Source organism: Pipistrellus kuhlii, unplaced genomic scaffold (assembly GCF_014108245.1).
Source record: "Pipistrellus kuhlii isolate mPipKuh1 unplaced genomic scaffold, mPipKuh1.p scaffold_m20_p_12, whole genome shotgun sequence".
NCBI classification, from domain to species: domain Eukaryota; kingdom Metazoa; phylum Chordata; class Mammalia; order Chiroptera; family Vespertilionidae; genus Pipistrellus; species Pipistrellus kuhlii.
Window position 1 is genome coordinate 25,136,867 of NW_023425427.1, and position 26,489 is coordinate 25,163,355.

General features: G+C 38.9%; 1 protein-coding gene across 1 annotated transcript in view; it reads left to right on the plus strand.

The window, feature by feature from the left end:
- GNAQ (G protein subunit alpha q) overlaps positions 1 to 26,489 on the plus strand; it is a 255,115-nt gene that overhangs the window by 197,741 nt on the left and 30,885 nt on the right. Inside the window, exons 4-5 of the mRNA XM_036433729.2 lie at positions 2,145 to 2,273; positions 3,907 to 4,036. Coding sequence (XP_036289622.1) covers positions 2,145 to 2,273; positions 3,907 to 4,036 — 259 coding nt within the window. The remainder of the gene's footprint in view (positions 1 to 2,144; positions 2,274 to 3,906; positions 4,037 to 26,489) is intronic.

Here is a 26,489-nt window from a genome sequence, read left to right on the forward strand (position 1 = left end):
AAGGAGCTGATAAGTCAGGAAAATCCATCTACAATACATAGAGTAGCCAGTTGGTTTTGCATTAATGTGTGGTGAGCTAGTTTATCTACAGAATGAGATACAGAACAACTCTTAGAACATGGGTTTGTTAACCCCATCAGATGATTCCAAGACTGTGCATAGAGACGGACTCAAACTTTTGGCCCAGTACACGTTTATATTTCCTTCCTGCCTCCCATGCCCATGTTCTTCCAGCCTCTCCCCCTTTTTGTCCTCCAGCCAATTTTTTTTTTTATAAAACAATTAAAGATACCTGGCTGGTTCTGATCAGTCTGTAGAGAGTTAATTGCCAGCTAGAGAATCATTGATGTTTTCGGATAAGGCCACCAAAATTATAATTAGTTGCTTTGGTGAAGGAATTCCTAGGCTGACACATTTTTGTCTTAAGGATTGATAGACCTCTAAAAAGGCGGTGATTTTATTTCTTTGTTAAAGTAAGACTTAACTCCACTATTTTACGACTCCATGAATCTTAGAGACTTAATATAACTTTTTTTCAACACCTAATTTCATATTTAATAATATCATTGAGATGGAAACACCATTAGTATGAATGGTATTTAAATAGTGCTGAAAGGAAACCCATCCAACCATTCAAACAAAAAATACTAATTAAGTGCTATTTGCCAGGCACTCTTTAGGTACTAAGGCAGGAATAACAATGGATTGGACAACCTCCTTACGTCAGATCAACAGAGTGTTTGTGCTCACTGAACTATAACATGCTCTGCACCAGACAGTCCCTGTCGTACATCTCATATCTCACTGCCTCTTACTTGTGGGCATGAAGATATTGCAGCTCTAGTCCCTTTCAGTTCCATCTTTTCTTTAAGTCTTAGTCACAGTTCATTACTTTGTGTCTACACTTAGTAATTGTGTTCTGAAACCATATCCATATTGTGACTCTTTGAAGTCATGAAGCTGCCACACAGAACAGTCACGTTCACCTGTCATCAATTATATCAAATTATGTCATTTTCAAGGTTGGAGATTAATTTTTGCACTTTGAGAGAATGAAAAGTGAACGGAATATAATATTTTTTAAATGCCAAAGTTATACTGATGGAAAACATAGATGTTGCTAGGCTTTAGGGTTGGGATGGGAGCACAGGGCAGTTTCTTTGTGGTAACAGAACAATTTTGTATCCTGATTGTGGTGGTGACTGCACGAATCTCTACATGTGATAAAATTTCATGCAACTATATGTCCCCCAAAATGTGTGTGTGTGTGTGTGTATAAAACTGGTGAAATCTAAACAAGGTCTGTAGTATATATAGCTAATAGTACTGTATCAATTCAGTTTCCTAGTTTTGATAATGTATTATGGTTACTAAGTTTTTACCATTGGGGGGAGTTAGGGATTTCTCTGTAATATTTTTGCAATGTCTTATGAGTCTAAAATTATTTCAAAAATATATGGGGTTTTTTTCCTCCAAAAGGAATAGAAAAATATAAGCTGATAAATTTAAAGTTTAGGTTTGGTGACACTAAACACTGGGAATACCTGACCTTAGGCAGTGTTACCTCAATAACTAGAAACCTCGTGGCTTTACTTTAATCACGAATGATTTAGACTTTGGACAGAAGTTTGGATAAGGTATTTTGTGTCCTCTTTTAAGGCATTCAGGAAATACATTCCGGGAAGAACCTCTCATGTTCTGCAAAAGTAAAAAAAAAAAAAAAAAAGCATTCTGACCTTAAATGTAACTCTTATCTGTTTATTTATACAAACATCATTTGTATAAATAATTTTAAAGCTATTTGCTTTAAACTCCTGTTTTACCCACCAAACCTGCTAAACAAGTAGCGAATAGGAGACTCATTTATTTTCTTCTCTCCCTTTACTCTTGGTTGAGTTCTAATTCATTGTAAGAGATGCAAAGAGCAATACAGTGAACCAGTTAATCCCTAGAGAGGTAATCTTGCTCTGACCAATGGAAGGTTGAGTTTAATCTTTTGAGCTCCCTAATGCTCTACCACTTCCTGAGATCTTTCTTTCTATTCTCCACTTCGCTCTTATGACTCATTTTTGCCCTTCTCTTTCCATAGGCAGGTGTGGTGTGATGGCGTCACTGACGTTCTCATTGTGTCTTCCCTCCTCTAGCTATCTTAATGACTTGGACCGTGTTGCCGACCCTGCCTACCTGCCTACGCAACAAGATGTGCTTAGAGTTCGAGTCCCCACCACAGGGATCATCGAATACCCCTTTGACTTACAAAGTGTCATTTTCAGGTAGTTACTGAGTCCATACAACCCACTTCTGAACTGTTACGCTTTGACTACACGTGGTGAATGCTGTAAATATTGAAATCATATGTATGTTTTAAAACAGTATCACCTTTGTACCAATTATCATTAGATCCACAAAATGAAACCATGTGTCCCTGAAAGAGGAAGCAGAGGAAAGATATGTAGGCAGGTTTCTCATTTCAGATTAAATTATCAGGAAATCAATGAATGAAATCTTGTTTTGCTGAAGTTGAACAAAATCAGTTCATCAAACATTAGTCCTGATTATAATTTTTGGGGGGGAATTCATTTAATCTACAAGGACAATGGATGTATTTTTAGATTTGTATAAGATCTGAATAATCTTATGACCCCAAAGTAATAGAACTTACATGTTGGCAGAAGCCCTTTCAGGTCATTGTTTCCTCCAAGCCCCCTGGTGCCAATGCAGAGTTCTTCAGCAGCAATAAAACACTGGGATGTTTTATATTCCTAAGATACGTGGCTTGAAAATTTTCAAACACATGATTTTGAATATGGATTGAGTAACCTAGTCTAAATTTACGTAAGAAAATAAAGTGAAAATTTATTACTTCCTCCTTCACAGCTGCTGTTCTGAGTAATACTTTAGCATAGGTATTATCTTTTTTTAAGATGAGGAAAAAAAGTAAACAATACTGATTACTTTCACTCAATCTCTTACTCCACCATCACTCAGTTGTACTGTTAGTTAGAATACAAACCACAGGGGGAGAAATGAAGGCGTGTTGAGTGTCTCTTTGAGTGTAGAGTGTTGAGTTCCTTGTCACAGCCCATCCCATTGAGGAAAACGGCACGCAATGGAGGGCTGTGAAGTCGAAGTGTGTGATTCTTGCTGTGTAACTCTACCACAGACTCTAGTGAGCAGGCCCTCCACCAGTCCCTGCCAAAGCCCTGTGTGTTTTTTTCATATCAGTCTCTGCACCTGTGGTTGCATCTAGCTCCCATACTCTGCTCTAGTAGACAGATCCCAAAGTGGGAGACATGTTGGAAATGATTCTGAGCCTCAGTTTTTTTTCATCTATATAACAATTGCATTAAATATCACCAAGGTTCCTTATAGCTTCAACATGTGGATTACTTAAATTTTTGAGTTGTGTTTGTATTTAGCTGAAGCATCAAACACAACCTATTTTGATTTGTATAGTATCTTCCATCTTCTCAATGTATTTGCAATTATTTTTAGCATCTTTGAGAAATATATGAGGATCTTCATTCTCATTTTATAGGAAGATAAACTGAAGTCAATATTTGCCATTAGAGCTTAATACAAATAAAACTTATTTTATATATTCCATAGCTTGATTAAATAAAACCATTTTGCTTGGCTTGGCTCAGGATTATTTTTTACAAGGTTATAATTTTCATACACATCTGGTAACATTCTGCTAACCACAATGATTTATTGCTCAGAATGGCTTGATTTTGGTTGTTAGGTAACAAAAAATCAGTAGTAGCTGTTCAATAAGTATCAACTGAATTGAGTTGGATGACTATTCTCTTTAGAGAGTATGTTTCCTAAGTTTTGTAAGTAAAACTATTTTATATTGATTTTTTTCTTTATATGCTATTAATATGAATATTGTTAACCTTGCAGAATGGTCGATGTAGGGGGCCAAAGGTCAGAGAGAAGAAAATGGATACACTGCTTTGAAAATGTCACCTCTATCATGTTTCTAGTAGCGCTTAGTGAATATGATCAAGTTCTCGTGGAATCCGACAATGAGGTGAGTGCCCGTGCACAGGCAGTGGGTGGTCATTTTATTATTTGATGCAAATAAATGATAGGATGTTGGGCGTGGGGCATGGAGTAAACTGACTTCATTGCTTTCTTGACTATTGACTTGGGGATTTTAAAAATAAAATGGTACACGGTACACTCAGAAAGGTAAGCTCTTTTGTCCGATGTTTGAGCAGGTCTGTGTGTTCAGCTCTCATTAGATGCAATTTTATACTTTTCACACTATGCAGAGGCTCTGAAAATGAAAATAACACAGAAATCTTAGGCTAGTCATCAGATTGTATTGTAGCCTTCTCCCTGCAGGCTAGAGTCGGGAGTGTGGGAGTGAGTCAGCCTGTTTGGTTTTGTTTTCATTTTGTCTAAATCATTGTTTGTGGTGGGTGGGTCCCAAAGAGTACTCAAAGCTCAAAACCCCTCTTGGCAAGTGTGAGTGGCTTTGCAGCTGGTCTCTAAATCAGTCCCTTATGGAGCCAAGAGATGTCTTGGTGATGTGGCCTTTCTGCTCTTAGAGCATAATTTTGTCTCTTCCATGCAGGGAGTGATTGAAAAAGTGCCCTTGGTATGCCTGTCTGGAGATATATGATTCAGTAATCTAAGTTCCTCCTCATTACATGAAAATGTAACAGGTTATAAATATGGATTTTGAGGATATCAAAGGTTTGATGATGAGTCAGAGTTGAGTATAGAATATAATTAAAGGGCATAGAAAACTGACTTTGAGCTGGAATTCAGTATGTGTGTTGGAGGAATGGAGAAGATGCCATTGGAAGACCCTGCTAGAGGCAAAGACTGCAGACTTACACACCAATAGTAAGTATTAAATATACTTGTAATAGAGTAGCAAGTAAAGTGAAGAAAGTGAGGTATCTCCAATAGCTGATTAAAATAAGGTCTGGCATATTAAAATATACTTTTAATGTTGTACATCTGTTAGGTATATAAGAATCTGGCTTCGTGGTCCTTTTAAGTATTTTATTTTTCTGTAAGTGCTAATATCTTCATTAATAGACATATCTAATCCTCCATAGCATTTCTTTTGTATGTATTGATAAAGAATTCATGAACAATTATTTCATATAGAGCTGAGAGTTACCTATTCATGCATTTCAGAATCTTTCCTGGGTGCAAGTATATGGGCCTTTGAATCAATCAGAACTTATTTTTAAGAATAAAGTTTGTTAGACGTTTGCCTTCTGTAGCTATAATGCAGAGTATCTGAAAATGTTATCAACATTTAAGTTCATCAATTGTGGTCAGAATTTTAGCTATAATATCTCTATACAATAGTACCCCTCCCTTATCCGAGGTTTTGCTTTCTGTGATTTCAGTTCCTTGCAGTTAGTTGTGATTCAAAGATATCAAATAGAAAACTCAGAAATAACTCAGTAAACAATTTATAAGTTATTAATCGTGCACCATTCTGAGTGGCTTGATGAAATCTTGCACTGTCCCCACCCAGAATATGACTCGCCTTTTTGTCCAGTATATCCGTGCTATAGATGTTCCCCACCCCTTAGTCACCCAGTTGTCAAACTGACTATCAAAGTATTGCAGTATTTGTGTTGAAGTAACCCCTGTTTTGCTTAATAATGACCCCAAAGTACAAGAGGAGTGATGCGGGTAGTTCATATATGCCAGAGAGAAGCAATACAGTCTTTTTTATAAGTGAAAAGATGAAAGTTTCCTACTTAATCAGTTTCCACAGTCTCATGACTTTTATTACAGTCCTAGAAGCCCAGTGCACAAAATTTGTGCATGGGTAGGGTCCCTTGCGGCTGCTAGCCAGGAGCGCCTTCCTTCCCCCAGCCACCTGCTGCCACTGGCCCCAGCCCCTGGTTGAACTCCCAGTTGAAGGGACAATTTGCTTATTAGGCTTTTATTATATAGGATTGTTATAATTTTTCTATTTTATTTTTGGTTATTAATTTCTTACTATGCCTAATTTATAAATTAAAATTTATCTTAGTATTATGTACAGGGAAAAAACATAGTGTATAAGGGTTTGTAACTATCCAGAGTTTCAGACATCCACCTTGGAACATGTTTCCTGCAAATGGAGCGGTGGCAGACATGACTACTTGTATGCATTTCTATCTTTATCTATATTGGTGTTGCTTTATTGTATCATAATTATTGGTTGTAGTATTTTGAACATACTGCATATTTCAGAAGCTGACATATGACAACATTTCTGATGTCTTTAAATGTTGAATCAAGATAAAAAATATTTTGAGGGCTTGTTACTAAGTGCTGGGTCCTAGGAAATCTAAAGAGATACCAAAATGAAGAAAGAAAAAGTCAACTTTGTCCTAAAAGACCTCGTAAATGAGATAATGCTTTTATAAGATGTACAAAACATACATTATTTTATTTCTTAGTATGTCACTTGTTTACATAATAACTAGAGGAAAATTTTGTTTATCAATACACATTATCCTATCTAATAAAAGAGTAATATTCAAATTGCCTGTACCTCCGGTACACCCACAAGCCATGCCCACCAACCAATCAGGAGAGAGTATGCAAATTAACCCAGCCCAAATGGCTGTGGCCATGGAGTGAACAGGAGACTTGGGTTTCCCCAGCAATGGAGGAAGCCAAACTTCCTACATACCCTAGCTGGCCCAGGCTCTACTTGAGGCTACAAAGTTTCAATTATAGAAGATAAATAAATTCCAACAAAAATGGCTGCGGCCAAGGAGCAAACAGGAGTCTTGGGTTTCCCCGGCAATGGAGGAAGGCAAATTTCCTGCACACCCTGGCTGGCCCAGGCCTCCACTCAAGGCTACAAAGTTTCAATTATAGAAGATAAATAAATCCCAGATACCAGGGCCTCCGCTTGGATTGCCGGGGGCATGGCTGGCCTGCAAACCACCAAAGGCCCCCTCGCCCAGGCCACCCCACGCCCCAAGGGAATCCCCACTCTGATCGAGGACACCCCTTCAGGGCAACTCCAGCTGGCCCCCACCAGTGCATTAGGCCTCTGTCCTAATAAAAGAGTAATATGCAGCCGAAACCGGTTTGGCTCAGCGGTAGAGCGTCGGTCTGCGGACTGAAAGGTCCCAGGTTCGATTCCGGTCAAGGGCATGTACATTGGTTGCAAGCACATCCCCGGTAGGAGGTGTGCAAGAGGCAGCTGGTTGATGTTTCTATCTCATGGACGTTTCTAGCTCTATCTCTCTCCCTTCCTCTTCGTAAAAAATCAATAAAATATATTTTTTAAAAATAAAATAAAAGAGTAATATGCAAATTGACCATCGCTCCAACACACAAAATGGCTGCCTCCATGTGAACACAAGATGGGCCAGCTTTCTCTCCCCTCTTTCCCAGCCTCTTCCAGAAATTAGAGACAAACTCAGAGGAAAAGTGAGAGGAGCTATTGATGTGGCAAGGAGCATGGAAATAGAATGAAAATACCGCCCTTTGAAGAAGGGGTTGAGATAGCTCTCCTCTGCCCCTAAATTCTTAATTATTATTCTCACAGGTCACAGTAGACTTCACTGGGAACTCAGAGTTCCAGTATTGCTAATCGGATTTTGAACTATCTTAAAACAAGTAGTCTAAATTATGCATTTCCCTTGGATATTTTGCCTCTACTTTGGTTTCAGAATGAAGCCATTTTGAAGTCATTCAGCTGTGGCCAAAGTTTGAACATTTTCTTTAAACGTGTGAAACATGTACTTTGTTCTGCTCTAAAAACTCCAAGTGAGCTCTGGGAATTTTTTTTTTTCCACATAAAATTCAGCTTTGAAGGTAAAACTGACTAGAAATTGAGGAGTAAAAGAAATTTGAACTCTAAAGGAAACCTTTAAGTGTCGTTAAAAGTAAGAGCTTAGGTTAAACTCTCCAGTCTCAATGAGACTGATTCTAACCCTCCTTTTTATTGACTCTTATTTAGATTATGAAATCAGAAACTACATCTTGCTTCTCAGCCTTTGGTATACTTGTCTCAGATTTGTGGCCTGATTAGCAAAGATATTCCTGAAAGACGCCCTACTTTTCTACATGTAACCCCTTTTCCATTTCCTCATTCCTTTGCTCATTTAGCCACTAGTTCCTGTTTGAAACTCCTTTCCTTGCCCTTTTCATTACTCACTGTTTCTCTTTCCTCCATATTTCACTCTTTCTCAATTTCTTTATTTGTATTGAAAGAAGCTAGAAGGAAGTTTTCTGATCCCCATTTATGAGTCTAAACTGGAGACAGTGCTGGTAAGGGGGTGGGGGAGCAGGCACACACACGGACACTTTTTGTGTGGATGTGTATTGGAAATCTTTTAAAGATTTTACCTTGAACCCATATTAATATAATCTGTGCAGTTCTTTTTTTTAAAAGATGAATTATAGCTTGGCTGGTGTGGCTCAGTGATTGAGTGTTGACCATATCCAAGAGGTCACGGCTGGATGGATGAAAGGACAGTAAGGGATGGGGGGTGAGATTAAGAAGTGAAATACAAGTAACACAACCAGGTATCTTTCCTGTGGTAGTCCAAAATTTAGTCAGTGTCTCTTAGCATCCAATAAAAGGAGATAATTGTGCTCTGTTAAAAGATTCACTGTATTTTTTTTTAAAAGTCAGCTTCTCCTGGTGCTGAGCTTGAATGACTCCTGCAACTTCATTAAGAGCTGCTGTTAAAAATTATATTTATGACATAAAATTATATCCATGACAGTAATACTCCAGGAAACCAAGTATTAGAATTCATAAGGACTGTGTAAGCTTCCCCCAGTTTAAGTTGGTGCTGTAATATCAGTATTTGTCTTGGGCCAATACTGTGTGGCCTAACCACACCACCTGATGTAAGAATAAAACTGAGAATAGCTAGGGAAGTGGATTTTGTTTACTTCTGATTTTTAAAAAATATATATTTTATTATTGATTTCACAGAGGTAGGGAGAGGAAGAGAGAGAGAGAAACATCAATGATGAGAAAGAATCATTGAATAGCTGCTTCTTGTATGCCCCACTCTGGGGATCGAGCCCACAACCTGGTTATGTGCCCTGACTGGCAATCGAACTGTGACCTCCTGGTTCACAGGTCGACACTCAACCACTGAGCCATGTAAGCCAGGCTACTTCCGTTTTTATAAACAATTTCAGCGAAACAAAAAAAGTATGAAATTATGGAGAACTTAAAAATTTGACATATTTGCTTTAAATATTTTCACAGAAAGAAAGTGACACAGATACAATTAAAGACCTTATGTAAATTTCCCTGATACATTTCTCAGCATTGCTTTTGAGATTTTTTTTTCCCAGTTGCTACACAGGGCTCTAATTCATTTATTTAGACCACCATTTGTGAATAAGCCCTACTGTGTTTCACATACTTCTCAGCCAATCACGTTTTTAATGCAAATTACCTTTTTTAGCCTTGCCCATTCTCCCCTTTAGGCCAACCCCAAACAGAATTGCCTTTTTTTTTTTTTTAAAGAAATGTAGACACAGTTTTAATCCTATTTTGGTGATTATTGTTTGCTGGTTATACATGTAGAAATTACCTTTCATTGAGTGGCATTTTCTTTATTAGTTGTATTATTGTATTTTCTTCAATAATTTTTTTCCTTTCCCCAAGAATATGAAGATATATCCTTTATTTTCTGTTAAAAGTTACAAGGCTTTCTATAGGCTTTTCTTAGGCTTTTGTGCACCTGTACTTGATTTTTGTGTATGACAGGAAGTAAGGATTTAATATTTTTTGCCATATTCCTGTTTAGTTCTCCCAGTACCATCTGTTGAATAGTAAACTCATCATTCATCTCCACTGATGGTTTTTCAACCTCTTAAATTACGAAATACATACATTTACATAAAAAATGTGCAGCAAAATGTCTGTGTGTCCAACACCCTGTCAAAACAGAACATTGCCAAGACCACTGACACCCTGCTGGTGCCCCTACCTCTGCAGGTGCCATTGTCCTGTAAGGTGTTCATTTCTTTGCTTTTCTTTTTCATTTGAATACTTAAATATGCATTCTTAAACACTATAGTCTAATTTTTACTTGTGTTTCCCTTTTATACAAAAGGAATTAATTAGTGTGTTTTTATAATTTTCTAGACAGTATGCTATTTTAACCTTACATAAACTTTTATGTCTTGTTTCTTTCACTCAACATTATGTTTGTAAGGAATATACATTCTACATAATCCACTTATTTCCATTGCCATGTAGTAGTCGATCGCATGAAAATAGCACAGCTTGTGTGTCCATTCTCCTGTGTGTGGACTCTTGGTATGTTTCCAGTGTGGGGATTTCACAAATGCTGCTGCTGTGAATATCAGGTAAATGTCTCTTGGCACACATACATGTACTTCCTGTTGGATATATGCCTAGGAGTAGAATCACGGGCACAGAAGGAATATATATCTTCACCTTTAGTAGGTGGGGCAAAAGCATTTTCCAAAGTCAGAGAACTAATTTATACTCCCACCAACAATGTCTGGAAGTTTCTGTCACTTCCCATCTTTGCCAACTGTTGGCATTGGTAGTCTTTTTCATTTTAGCCCTTCTGGTGGCTAAGAGCTGAGCTGTAGTCCCTGCTCACTCCTAGTGCAGAGCCATAGTGCAAAGCAGTGACAGTTCACTAGGGCCCTAACCCCTGAGCCCCTCAGCTGCTACCTCCAGAATCAGCAAGTATCTCTGTGGAGAGAGTGGCCCCAAATATAAGCTCACTTCTCTACATTTGTCCTTTCCAAGATTCTGGTCTGATTTTTCTTGATTATTTTTTTAGGCCTCTTCGGCTTTTAAGCAAATACATTTTTTTTTAATTCTGTTAGTTCTTCTGAATGTTCTCCTTTCCACTGATATTAATGACACATGTGATATGTGTCAGGTTTTATTACACACATGGGACTTTCTCAGGGCTATTTGGTTGACTTATTTACTACTCCTGTAGTAATATAACAGTTATCAAATCAATAGTTGTATAATCATCTTGATATCTAGTGCATCAAATTGATCTACCTTGTTATTTAGAATTTTGTTCACTACTCTTAGTCCTTTACTCTTCTATTTGAATTTTAAGTTCAGCTTATCAAATTCCAAACAACAAATTTGATTGGAATTTTAGTCAATATATAGCTAAATTTGAGGTTACTTTTTCATCTTCACAGTATTGAGTTTTACCATCCATAAACACAACATGGTGTAGCTCATCATACATCATTTAGAACATTGTTTATGTCTTTGTATGTGGTCAGTCTTTATAAATGTTCCACGTGTGCTTGAAATTGTGATTTCATATTTTTGGATACAAGGTTCTACATTATGTGTATTAGTCAAACTTGTTAATTGAATTATTCAAGTCTTTGACAGCCTTACTAATTTCTTCTCTGCTTGATCAATTATTGTATCTGGGTCGCAGGTTTCATCTCTTTCCCTGGTTGGGGCTCTTGCGGGAGGCAATCAGTTAACGTGTCTCTCTCACATTGTTGTTCCTCCCGCTTTTTTCCTCCCTCCCTCTCTCACTTCCACTCTAAAAATCAATGAAAAAAATATCCTCAGGTGAGGATTAAAAAATAATAAAATAAAGATGGATCTAGAGACCATATGATATTCTTATATGCTGCTGCTAGGAGGATAAATTGGTACAATTTGCCAATCGTATGGTAATTTGTAAAAACCTTTAATCTAGCAATTCTACTTAAAGGGATTTATGCTAATTGTTTAATTGGCTATATATCTCAAAGATATATAGAGGATAGTCCATCACAGCATTGTATATAGCTGTGAATAATTGAAAACATCTTAATTATTCAGTAGTAGGAATTGGTTAGAAACCAGAGTATATATAAAAAATAAAATACTATTTAAGTACTAAAATGATAATATGGATGTATAATTAATATTGATAAAAAGTTCATTATATATTAATGTAAAGAAATTATTTCAAAATAACATTGATAGCATGTATCTAATTTTTAAGCAGTGTAACACAGGTATTATTGATGCTTACAAAAATGTCTGGAATATTAATGTGAAACTGGCAGGGGTTTTCTCTGAATGATTGGATTAAGGGCAATTTTGTGTGTTTTTTCCCCCCATGCATTTTACTTATTTTCTTATTGTTTTTCTATGAACATATATGTTTAAAGAAATGATAAGATATTTTAGAAGTTAAATTTTTAAGTGTTTATCAATTAAAATCTAGTTGAATAAAAATTTTTTAGGTTGCTTTCTGATTTTCTAGTAGTTTTAAGAAGGATAAGATGGAGTTATGAGTGAATAAAGAATCAGGACAAATAACTAGTCAAAGAAGCTTAGCAGTATTAGAAAAACATCAGTTTTCCATCAGTTTACTCAAAATGCCTTCAAAACTGAGTCAGCCTGTAGAAATAATACAAGTTAAGGAGTTACTGAAGTAAGGGAGACAGTTTTATGAGGGCAGGATTTGCCTCAACTCTTGTTTGTTCATTTTACATGGAGCAGATGCAGAGTGCTTAAAGCTCAAAGTAGACGAAAGCTCTACATTGCAGATGATCAAATGAAAATGCTGTGGGCTCAACGCCAGGCTTAACCAACTGAGATCTTTCTTGAGTACCATCTGATCCCTCCCCCCCCTTTTTTTGTTTTTGTTTTGTTTTTAAATTGAAGAGTTTGCCTTTTAGCAGGGAATCTGCATTTTTATAAAGCTTAAGATAATAACCTGGGGCTTTGTAATTCTCAAGAAAAATAACACATTTGATGGGACTTCAGGCTAAATGTTTAACGGGGTCCAGATTGCATGACATTTTCTTGAGAGAGCTTAGACTAAGATTCAGGGGCATGAATAACTGACATTCTGGTTTCTTCTATTTCAGTTATATCTGCTAGAAATAGCTCCATGTTTCCACATGTGGGCCTATGAAAAAAAATGAATAAAAGCAATATATTTTTTAAATTGCCAATTCATGCAATGTGAATTGTTGCTTTAAAAAAGGAATAGTGAACAGGGGTCTCTTTTGAAGGACATTGGGCTGCTATGATGTATGACTTCAAGACAGTCTCTAAAGAGGCAACAGGGAAATTAGAGAGAGTCCTTGTTTGAATCCCATCTCCACCCTTTCAAGCTGAGTAATCTTGAACAAAATATCCTTGGGCCTCTCTTTTGATGTACAAAATGAGGATTTTATTTGTCTGAAAGTGTTATGAGGATTAATAGTACAATTATAATCTTAATTGTGAAAGAAATGCAGTGATAACTTCCATTTCTAAACACCATCTTTAAAGAACTCTTTGATTTGACATTTATGCCTTCCAGCCAGAGTACTAGGCTTAACTGATATTTGCTCAATAAGATAAAATGTGTGAGAAAGTATTATTTGTGCAAATGTTAAAAACAAGGAAGCTTTTGTTTAAGAAAATTCTTTTTGGAATAACAGAAGGAAAGGCTTTTAAAGATATAGCTCATATTCATAGCAGATTTGTTATCTGCTTACATGTTTTATTTATCATAGTGTATATATTAGTCATGACTTTGTGGTTGAAGAAGACAAAAATTCCCACAAAGTAGCTCAAGCATAGAGTGGCTCATGCCACCAGGAAGCTGTCACGGGGCTCTTTAAAACAGGGATTTGGTTGGACATCTTTCTCCTCAAACCTTGAATCACCTTTTTCCAGCATAGCAACCCAAGAGAAGAGGGAGTTTCCACTCCAACTTCAAATTGAAAATCTTAGGGACAGAATATAGTGTGTTGATAGTAAGTTAACACTGACCCACAGGTCAGAGGCACCTGTTTCCAAAAGAGGGCATCATGGAGGAGAGCACACGTGGCAGAGACAACAATGGCCACGATAATGGTTTTTTCACATCATGGGTTTCAACACTTCAGTGAATTGGAACCATTACTGGGTTTTGAATTCCAGATGGTGGGTCATGAATAGTATCTATCTATCTATCTATCTATCTATATATTATTGATTTTTTTAATTTTTATTTATTTATTTTTTTTTACAGAGAGGAAGGGAGAGAGATAGAGAGCTAGAAACGTCGATGAGAGGAAAACATAGACCAGCTGCCTCTTGCACACCCCCTACCGGGGATATGCCCACAACCAATGTACATGCCCTTGACCGGAATCAAACCCAGGACCCTTCAGTCCACAGACCGACGCTCTACCACTGAGCTAAACCGGTTTCGGCATGAATATTATCTTTTAAAAATGAAATACAACAGATTCAAATAAAATGGAACAGAAAATTTCAAAGGGAATCACAATCAGTTGGAATTATTGTTTTATGAAACTTTGTTTCTATTATATTGTGTATGTGTGTGTGTACTACTAGTAAATACAACCTGAAATGTATTTTTTTAATGTGGACCACAATTTAGAAAGGTTTCAGGTCTACATTGCACAATGCTCTCTACTGTAAAAGACTTCCAGCAGAGGGAAGGTGGTCTGCCTGGAGCTGGGATCTGCTGGGCTTTTGGATTGAGTAGCACCCAACAGCAGATGGGAGAGGGTTGTTCCCAACTTCCCAGTCAACAGGGTTGTGTTTTTGTTTGGTTTGTGTGGAGTACAATATTTATATTTTTTTCTTTCTGTGACTTAATTTAAAATAAAAGTAATTATCAAAATCTGCTATAGCCGTAAGTACCACTCAATTTTTTTTTTAAATATTTCATTGATTTTTACAGAGAGGAAGAGAGAGGGATAGAGAGCTAGAAACATCGATGAGAGAGAATCATCGATCAGTTGCCTCCTGCACACCCCCCACCGGGGATGTGCCCGCAACCAAGGCACATGCCCTTGACAGGAATCGAACCCGGGACCCTTCAGTCCGCAGACTGACGTTCCATCCACTGAGCCAAACGGGTCTGGGCTCCACTTAATTTGTATGTGTTAACATTCAAAGTCTTCCACCAGCAGGCATGGCTTCACAAGTGTGCGATCTCATGCAGCTCCCATGTTTGGTTTAATTATCCTCTGATGTCACCATCTTAAATTATTTTTTAATAAGGACTCTACATTTTTGTTTTGCATGAGGCCCTGTAAATTAGGTAGCCAGTCCTGCCCACTACCCACTAAACTGCATTTTAAACAGTAGTTACAATCATTGTTGCCTGCACCCAGAGGGCTGGGGATACCCTCAGTGCTCACCTGTGCTCCGGGGCACAGTACTTACAAGGGGACTATAGCTTTAATTCTCTGTTAAACTTATGTCACCTGATGCCTTGTAGTGTGAGATCTCATTTAAAGAAATTACATATAACTCTGTCCCTCCTGATTAATTTGCAGCGTTTTGATGCATCCTGTAATTACCAGGCCATTCCCTGCCTCCCTTCCATGGCAGCGCCAGGCTGGCATGTCCAGGGAGGTTGGTCAGAAGCTAATCAACGGAAGCATGGCAGCCAAACTTAGGTTTAATGTTTTCCCCTTCCCCCCTCTGTACACCCACACCCTTTAAATAGGCTGCCAGCTTACAAAGGGGAAGAGACAGCATGGAGTTTAAAGAGTTTGCGCTCAGGTTATGTTCATTAAGCTGAGTTTCTAACACACATTGTTGGTGCACAGGTGCCCATCTCAGAGTTGCCCTTTGAACTGGAGTAATGATAGATGCACTGCCCTCCCCACCCCATGCCCCCAAAACACCTAACTAATTATAAAAACTAGAGACCAACCAGGGAAAGCAGTGTTTTATTTTCCCTAAACCCCCCCACCCCCCCCCAAAAAAATCTTCAAACAGGTTTATCTTTGCTTTGTGATTCCATTTCCAAACTGAATTGTGCTCAGTGAGAGCTCCTTTGGCACAGATACACACACACTCTTTTTGTTTTAATTCATATTCTCTGAGATGACGGGCGTGTCTGTGCTGTTGAGTTCCTCTCCTCCTGAGTAGAGAGGTCTTGCTGTGGGACTTGTCAAACAAGAGGAAAAGCTCCTATGATACTGGAGCTGGAAGGTAGGGTGGTCTGAGCCACTGGCTACAGGCTTCACAGGTTGGAATTTCAGATGCTAGCTCACACAGAAGCAGAGCCCTTTCCAAAGGAAAAGACGGTAATGAAAAACACCAGGGGAGGGGGACTTTTCTGACAAAGGCCTTTTGTTGACACTGATAATAAGCTCCCTGTCCTTTTGAGTCTGGCAGGCTCTGGTCTCTGGTTTCAGTGGAGATTCTGGTTGGGTTTTTTTTTTTTTTGGGTCTTGGGATGGACAGTGTTTACCAGCCCTTCCACAGATCCTCCAGGCATTGAGCTCATTATAAATGGACCAACATCTAACTGGATAAGAACCATTCTACTCGTTATTAGACCATGAATGAGCATTCATCGATCAATATGGTCTTCCTTTCTCTCTCCCCAAGAGACTGCCTTTAAAAAAAAAACACACGAAAGCTAAGTTTTAAACCTAATCTTGTAGAATCATATGTATCACTTTAAACAATGAAAGTAATGTAGAATTCTTAATATTCCAGACCCTAACCTGAAATTTCCTAAATTGTGCCAATCATTTTGCTAATTATTTGGTCCCATTAACCAGTTAGCACTCACATCATGAGGAGACACTGGTGCTTGCAGCTATTTCTTTAACCAAGTACACAATCCCCATTAGATCCTGCTTATCTTTTATACCAAGAACAGGTCATTCTTGTTGAAGTTATTACAGTCTGTGTTCTTCTTTTGAGAGAATATCATAGTCTCAGTAGATGAGAAACCCATGCATCCTTATCTAACCTTCTGCCCGCCTGGGTTATAGAGCTGTGTGAATGTGGAGTAGCGTTTGCAATTCCTGCTGCTTCTCTCCAGCACCTTGCCCCCTATCTTTGTGGTTTGACTGATATGTTTTTATAACAGTTGCTTGGCTTTTTGATATAGGCGGTACTCCAGTGGGTTTCAAGGAGCAAAGACTAGCCTCTGTATCTGGGACAACACACAGCCTCGTTTCATCCGGGTCTGCACATCACTGGCCAGGGTTTAAAGGATTCTCTGGATTAGCTCTCATTCCATTTGGTTGTCATCAGAGTGGGTTATCCAAAAGTCACTTTTGACTCAAAACTACCACTCAGCGCATTATTATTAGAGCATAACTAATGTTCCAGGAGAAGAAATCTTGATGGTGCCAAATACCAGTCTAAGAGGACTGTTAATTGAAGTTCCCCATTGGTTTCAGAACCCACCAGGTTGGTCTAGACCAGTGGTCGGCAAACTGCGGCTCGCGAGCCATGATTTGCCGCTCTATTGACTAATGAGTTTGCCGACCACTGGGATAGGGGCTTAATCACAAGGAATAACAACAGCCTGTAATTTTTGGAATTGAGAGTCTAGGTCAGTTGTCAGCAAACTCATTAGTTAATGGAGTGGCAAATCACAGCTTGAGAGCTGCTTGTGGCTCGAGAGCCGCAATTGCCAACCAGTGGTCTAGGCTCTGAGTGTTTGGCTACGTAAAAGTAGAACCTGGAGAACTGATTCCTTAACTGAAAGTTCAGAGAGAGATTTGTCAGAAGACCCTTCTTATATAATAAAAGCCTAATATGCTAAGTGTTCGGTTGTCCATTCAACCAAACAAAGCATAACATGCTAATGATATGCTAAGGCTGATCAACCACTCGCTATGATGTGCACTGACCACCAAGGGGTAGACGCTCTGATCAGTCGGTTAGCTTGCTGCTGGGATCTGGTCCATCAGGACTGAGAGAGACAGGCCGAACATACCCTGAAGCCCTCTCTCAGTCCCTCCCCAGCTGGCCAATCTCCCGTGTCCCTACCTGGCCCCAGTCATGCACTGGTGGGATCACAATCGGGGACCCTTCAGGGGACGTTGGAGAGCTGGTTTCGGCCCAATCCCAAAGGCATAAAAGGCTAATATGTAAATCAACAGAACTGTGGAACAACCAGTCACTGTGATATGCACTGACCACCAGGGGACAGACACTCAATGCAGGAGCTGCCCCCTGGTGGTCAGTATACTCAGCTAGAAGCTGGGCTCACGGTTGGTTAGTGCAGCAGCGGTGACGGGAGCCTCTCCTGCCTTTCCCATTGGTAACGGGCCTAAGCCGTCAGTTGGACATTCCCCAAGGGCTCCTGGACTTCGAGAGGGCATAGGCTGGGCTGAGGGGTCCTTCTTACCCCAAAGTGCATGAATTTCATGCACTGGGCCTCTAGTCTTGATATAAAAGAATACCTCAAAGAAAAAGTGTATATTGCTGTTCTACTTGCCATTAAAATTAACCAGTCCATTTGGAACTGAAGATCAGCAGGGCCTGAATGTCTCATTTGGTTGGAGCATTGTTCTATGCACCGGAGGGTTGCAGGTTGCAGGTTCAGTTCTGGTCAGGGCATGTACCTGTCTTGTGCGTTTGACCCCCTGTCCAATGCATACAGAAGGCATCTGGTCATTGTTTCTTCTCTCCCTCTCTCCCTCCGTCCTTCCCTCCCTCTCTCCATCTTTCCTTTCCTCCCTCCTTCCCTCTGTTCTTCTCTCTAATCATGTCCTAAAAATGATATGATTAGACATAACTAATGTTATGCTGACAGGATTTGATTTTTTTTTTTTTTTTTTTTTTAAGAAAAAACTAAAAAGCAGATTGGTCTTGTGGCAGGGAGGGAAAGTTTTTGAACTCATGTCTTCAGGTACCAAACTTGGTGCTTATTTTGCAATACCATGTTTGAATACCAAGCTGTGGTGGTGACATTCTTATCTTGTCTCTGAGTTGAATATCTCATGGCAGAAAATTCCAGAGCTGAATATTTATTGAAATCTACACATGAGGGAATTGAGGCCCAAAGAGATCTGAGTATACTGGGTTATTCAGCGTTAACTTCCCATTGGCAATTTTAGCAAAAAGTGCTTAGAATTCTAAAGAGCATTCAGACCCAGACCTGCTACTTTCTCACTGACCTTGGAGCTCTCAGGGCCTCAGTGTATTTTGCTGTAAAGTAGGAATAATTACAGTACTTTATTCAGTAGTATTAGGGTTATTGTAAGTATTCAATGACTTCAGATATATAATGTATTTGGATGAGTCCCTGACACATAGTAAATCCTATAACAGTGATTACTGTCATTACGATTCCTAACCCAGGAGTCTAAAACTATTTCCTGTGGAAATTTGCTACTTATCTGGGATTCAGAATATAAAAGCTACAACCTCAAAGCATTGAAACTCAATAAGTTCCCTACTTTGGAGAATATTTTAGAGCTACTCCCTTGCGGAAGGAGCAAGTGGCACCAGGACTTCAAGATTTAACAGCCTTGATTCAATGGATGGGCTGAGGAAAGGAAGGATGTGAAAGATTTTGCATATGAAATCTCCCTGAAAACAGACCAGTTTGAAGTCTATTTGGTTCCTCCTCTTTCAAGCAATTTTGTCATTAAATAAAAAGAGAGACTTCTCTTTAGATATTAATATTCTCATTCTATTTTATCAGATTGCCCTGGAAACTGCTTGTGGAACTCTTGACAAGAGTTACTGTCAAATTGTTTGCACTTTTGAGCACTTTTGAGCACACCCTGACTCCCTCCACCTCCTGATAGTTTCAGTTTCCAGTGTACGTCTGAATTCTTTAGTGAGTTTATAAACTCCTTGACAAGTATAACTAGTGATGTGTACCGGTAGAGCAGCTGATGACCTACATGGGATGTTCAGAACAGTGCTTCTCAATAGAGCTTGGGTGAGGCTGTTTGGCCCGCCCAGGGAATGGCAAAGGGGTAATGTCTGGAGACATTTTGGGGATCTCACAATTGGAGGAGTGCCAGTGGCATCTATAATAGTTAGAGAGGTCGGGGATGCTGCTGAACATCTTACAATGCACAGGACAGATCCCCTACAATGAAGAATCATCCTGCTCCAAATACCAGTCGTGCAGAGGTTGAAATACTCTGCTTTAGATGAGCCCAGAGGATAACCAGACCTCCCTCTGCCAGCAGACTGACATCAAGAATTCTGAAGTTAGAGGTTCATGTGTTTGGGTTTTATCAGATCTATTCAAATGCCAATACACACTAAGCTTCCCCTGGCATTTATATGTAAGGGAAATTTAGTTTGCCCAATATGTCTTTCCAAAGGTAGATTTGTTCTGTAGATATGGATTAAATGCAGGAACACTGAGTATTACAGAAGGGAAAGACACTGGAAAGGGCTTACCAAAGCCTAAAGTTAACTTCATTCTTGCTAAGGACAGCCATACCTTGTGTAGCTCCCCAGAGAGGCCCCATGCAGCCACCTCGTTGAAAACACTAGAAAGGGCATTCACTCAGAGTCAGTGGTTCCTGATAGAGTTCCAGTTCCTTCCATCAAAGGCAGTACCAGCTGTCACTGGCTTACATGACTCTTGGGTTCCAGACTGTGGCAGCAGAGCTGCCTAGCAGCACTCCAGGCATCTGAATCCATGCCATTGTCTGGCTCTTGTCCCCCTCTCCTCCTCTCCCCTCCCCCAGCCCTGGAATGGAGCGGACACTTTCACGTTTAGCACCTCTCCCGCCTGGATCAAACTCAAGAAAATCAGAGATACCAGAAATCTCATCAAATGTGCATTGTTAGTCAAAAATCACAAGGAATAGAAGTTAATAGTTTCTCTTGGATTCTGAAAAGTACACATTCCCTTTTGAAGGTGTTTCAACAGTTACTAAGAACAATTCACCCTTTCCAGTATGCATTCATTGAGTTAATGATTTATTATACATGAACTCTAAACCACTGAAAAGGAACTAAGGAAAGTTTTTAAAAAATGTTTTAAGGAAACAAGAGGTGTTTTTGTTTTTTTTTTCTCTTAGAGATTTTATTTTCTACATTATACTGATATTAATATTCTTACTGTCATAAAATTTACCATTTTTAAGTGTAGAGCACAGTGGTATTAAGAATACTCACATTGTTGTACAGCTATCACCACCATCTGTCTCCAGAATTTTTTCTTCTTTGCAAACTGAAACTCTGAGCCCATTATGCATTCATTCCCACTCTCCCTCCCCAGCTCCTGACAAACCACCATTCTACTATCTGCCCTGTGAATTTGACTACTCTAGATTTTTCATATAACTGGATTCAAACAGTATTTGTCTTTTTAACTGGCTTATTTTACTTAGCACAAGGTCTTCAATTTTTATTTATGTAATATGTATCACAATTTCCTTTTTAAGGCTGAATAATATTCCATTGTATGTATATATCACATTTTGTTTATTCATCTGTTGATGGACATGGGTTGATTCTGCATTTTGGCTATTTAAGTAATGCTGATATGAACATGGGTATATAGGTATTTGTTCAAGTTTCCGCTTTCAATTCTTTAGGGTTTCTGCAATCAATTTTTTCTTCTACCCAGAAGTTGAATAGCTGTATTATATGGTAGCTGTATTTTTAATTTTTTGAGGAATTGCTATAATATTTTTCATAGTGGCTGTACCATTTTATATTCTCACAGCAGTGTGCAAAGGTTTGAATTTCTCTAAATCCTTGTACTACAACACTTACTATTTTCTGTGTTTGTTTGTTTTTTAAGTAATAACCATCCTAATAAGTGGTATCTCATTATGATTTTGACTTTCCTAATGATTAAATTCCTTTGCCCATTTTTGAATCAGGTTTTTGCTATTGAGTTGTATCAGATAGATGCCTTGCAAATATTTTCTTTCATTCCATAGGTGATATAATTATATCTTGAAGATACTATTTTTATAGTATGCCAACTAATGGAAATCAGTCACTTTAGTAAATAAATAGATTCTCATATGTCAAAGATAGTTATTTTGACCCCTCCTAAAGTCAGGGAGAATGGGTAATATGATCTTTGGATATCCTTCCAATCTTTTGAATTTTTTGGTAATAAATAAACAGTTATTTCTAGCACTTATGTAAACAAATTTTAACTCTTGGCTAATCAAATGAGCCAAATGTCCACTAGGTGGTACTCTAACTACAGCATACAGAATTTGCATAAAGGTGAAGGTAAATTACAAAGTCCTAACAAAGACTTTTGCCTCACATAAAAAAAGGTGTTTATGTTAGGCTGAACAAACTAATCACATTTATAAAATGTTAGCACTGAGGGTGTGAGTTCATCTATTTCAACCCAGTCCTTATAAATTAGAAAATTGGGTTCAGTGAGGTTAAGTGACTTGCCCAAGGTCACATGCACTATTAGTTCCTGAGGAAGGCAAGCTTCCATGCAGTCAGGGCTTTTCCTCTTGATCTGCTACTTAACCTATTTCCCCACATCACCACTGTGAACTATTAAATAGTCTTCCCAGCGCGTCCTAAACTGCCTTCTTCCATGACTAAAGGAAGCTATAAATGTGAACAAGATACTGTATATTGCTCCTATGAAAGATCGATAAGGAAAACAAAATTCCACTAATTTACCTATCCAACTCGACACCTTTATCATTAAATTAAGAGGTTGCATTACATGTACGCAGATTATCCTCCAGCTTGGATTATATAAAACTTTAGTCTGAGGCTGGTACTCTGACACTGGAAGCCTGATATTTCCCTGACTTAATCTTACTTTCTTGTCTGAGAGCATGGCTTTGTGTTTTTCCGCCATTAAATGGTGGAAATTCCTGTTTACCTTTTCTCATGGCATTGGGTGAAATCTGAATACCAGATAACCATTTTTTAACTTTTTTGCAACTTTCACTTTCTCTAGTGGTAGTGCTAAAACATTACCAATAATACATAAGCCTGCAATTAAGTGAGAAGTACTAACAAAACACAACTATTTCATAGCAATGTATTGCAAAAAGTACACAAATAGCACTCACATGGAAGATTTATAAAGGCTTCCCAGAGCAGCTCCTGAGGCGATGCTCAAGGCTGCCAGGCGTGCACAGAGTTTCACATGCTGCTTCTCACCTGCCTCTTCCCTAAGTAGATGGCCCATCTTACCCACAGTGCTTTGCTTTTCACTTCATGTCTGTCTTCTTACAGAATCATCCCGCCAGACAGGACATTTTCGGCTTTATGTGTGTAGTACAGCCCAGTCACGTTCAGAGTAACAGTTTTTCTTTTCGCTTGTAATGAATGTAAACAGGCTCTCTTCACATTCCATCAGTCACAGGACAGCAATCCCTCACCAGAGTCAGAGTTACCTTGCTGAAAGGGCACAGTTAGGGAAATCACAAAAGGCAAGATGATTGCCTCACAGAAAACAGGGGAGTGGGGCGGGGAGGGGAGGGAGGCAATTTAAAAGGCTTTACACATAGAATATTATTATTATGGCATGTAATAATTCTGGAAGGCAAAATGAGGCGAAAACCCTGCTCCCTTTCCATGGATTACGTGGTCCATGTTGCCGTCTCCAGCTTTACTGTACATTGTTCAAGTTTTCCAAGGAGCTCCTATGCCCCGTCACTAGCCTTTTCCTCTTTCATTCTTCAGGGCTTAACAAAGTGTGGTGGTCACTGTCTGGCCTTTTCACAAGTGATGCTGGGGTTGAGGGCGAGGTTCCTTGGGACGTGCATTGAAGGCGGGAGTGCGATTCAGTCCAGCCTCTACACACAGGCCCCCTGCCTCACCGCCTGTCACAGAGGGAGCAGTGACCCACAGGGAGCTGAACTGAATGCAGGCTTTTAAGCATTTAGCATATCAGTGGAAAAACATGTTATCTCAGAGCTCTGATTAGCAAGGGACTATATTCCATTTTGTTTGTTTGTTTGTTTATTTTTGAAAAATACCTAATGAGTTTGCTTTTGCTATGACTGAATGTAACAGAAATATAAAAAAAAAGGATTTTGGATTGGTTATGTCCATTCAGTGTCCAGATGTTTTCTATTTACCAATTGAAAAGCCCAGAAAAATGATTTGCTAAAATATTTAAAGCTTTTAGAGAGCTATAAAATTATGCCTTTCGCTCTCCAAATAATGGCAGTAGGTTCAGCTCAATATTGATAAAATTTGCATGATACTCTTTTGAATAATATTGATCTGTAAAATCTAAAATATGTATTTTTCATCGGGTCTACAGAATTGTGATAAGAAATTATGTCTTTAGAGACTTTGTATATATCCAAATTGTTTCATTTCCTATGGATACTCTGTTGAGTCCTTTTATTTATTTTTATCTGTATATTTCTTTCAATGGCTGTTGTTCAGACTTTACAAACAGGATGACTTGTCTTTTAAATTAAACATACAATAGTCTCTTGAAAGCATTTTTGGATATCTTTCAAAATTTAAAACGTACATGTCCTTTACCTCAGCAGTTTTACCTATTTGTGCACATTTGTACAAAAAAATTACGTGCAGAGATTGAAAAGACTGGGAAAAACACACAATTGAACATTAAGATGACTGATTCAGAAAATTATTCAAGTTCTTTATAAGAAACATATAAGCTAGATTTACATGGGCTGACATACAGTAGTCTCAATAGTATAGTAAGTGAAAAAAAGAAAAGCATAGACAATATGTATACTTTAATTTACCTAAAAATTGTACATAAATACATATTGTATGTTTCTATGTCAATAAACTTTTTCTTAAGTGATATAGAAGAACACAGAGAGGTAGTATGCATCGAGGATAGAAGGAATCCCTGTTTTTATTTCTGTACTTTTTATGTTAAAAATTTTACCATATATATGTAATATCCATTTTAAAAACTAGCAATTAAGTTTACAAATTAGTACTTTGATATTTATTAACCATTAAAACACAGATGTGTCAAATATATCATTTGTGCCATCTACATATACATTTGCTTTTTCTTTATATAATGTTTCTTGAATGCATTCCTTGGAACATTTTAAATGTTCAGGGCTTCTAATTTAGTTTTACTTTAACTCTTACATGTTAATACCTGTACTAAATTATTTTAAGGAAAATTATGTCACACATCTAATCAATCTATCTATCTATCTATCTATCTATCTATCTATCTATCTAAAAGACAGCAGCTGTAATGGCCATAATGACTGTAAGACTGGTTGCTGTGATGCCCACTGTGGCCAGCGAACCAACCCAATCAGGGGTTGGGCCCAGCTGGCCAATCTTGTGGCCCCTCTCCCCTGCCTGACTGCCCCTGACAGGACTCTCCCACCCCAATTAAGAATGGGCCCGCAGCCAAAGGCCCCTTCCCTTCCTCTGGACCAGCCCATCACTTATCAGCCTGCCCCACCACAATAGGCCTGCATCCCCTCTCCTTGGCCGGCCCAAACTCAATAGGGAGCGGGGCTGGCCCACCAACCAACCTCCTGCAGCCCCTACCCACCCTAGATCAGTCCCCCCACCCCACCAGGGGCAGGACCAGCTGGCCAACCACCATGGCCTCTCCTCCAAGCCACTGGCACCCTGATTGGCACCCCTCACCCCATTCAGGGTTGGAGCTGACCGGCCCACCACCCACAACCACTTCCCATGGCTGGCCCCACCCCCAATCAGCCCTTCCAACCCCAATCAGAGGCAGGGTCCACCAGCCAATCGCCCTCGGCCCTTTCCTCCAGCTGGCCCAGCCCTGATCGGGCCCCCACTGGGGCAGGCCAGCCAGCCAACCTCCCGCCATCTCCTCCTCCCAACAGGCCCAGTTCTGATTGGGGCCAGGCTGGCCAGACCCCACCCGTGCATGAATTCATGCACTGGGCCTCTAGTATCAGAGAAAAGAGTTATTCTACAAAGAGTAATTTGAAGAAAGTTGGTATTTTGAGAATGGGTAAAAATAGAATTCTGAATGCAACTGTAGGGCAAATGTTTTTGCATGGCAGTGCACAACAATAATAAAAAATGTCCGTCTGCCTTAGAAAAATAATCCTTTGTACTGGGGGGTTTCCAGATAAACTTTTCTTTGACTTTGAATTGGCTTTAATCTGTATAATATTTTTAGACCCAGAGTTTAATCAACAAATATAATATTATATTATAGTTGGGATGATTGATATTTGTATCTTTCAGAATTTTGCTTTTAGCTTTATGGACATACCTGGATTTAGCAGGCTTACAACATGCAGGCTACTTATATGTTGGGGAGCTATGTGTTGATTGGGTTGGACTATAAAAGAGTTTTCAAGTACTACTGGAGCTAGATATTGGACTACTGTAAGTTGAAAAAACAGTTGATATGCCAGTAGGAGATTTGTGTACGGCGAATATAATTGGAGAACATCTATATTGCTAATAGATTGACAGCTGGTGGAAGACAGACATGCAGGTAGGGTTGATTTTCGTATACAAGTTGCTATTCTTATGCATGGTGATAGCTGATGGCTTGGTAGCGTGGGAGAAAATATAGTGGGTATTTTCTGTGCTGATAAGAATTGGAGACCTTAGCCAATAGCAGATACTGGGCTCTAAGAGATATAGATGTGGAAGTTTTATTAGCAGTGATACAAAGCATTAGGAATAGTAATTATAAATAATAGGAAGTATTTGTGAGCTGGAGAGGAGATGGAAAGGGAGAAGAAAATGATTTTGTGGACGTGGGAGTCAATGTAGAAATATGGGAAAGAGATTTTTAACCTGGTAGGAAGCTAGTCATTGTTTGCAGGTCTGGTGAAGAGTAAATATTAGGGCATCCATGACTGAAATGATG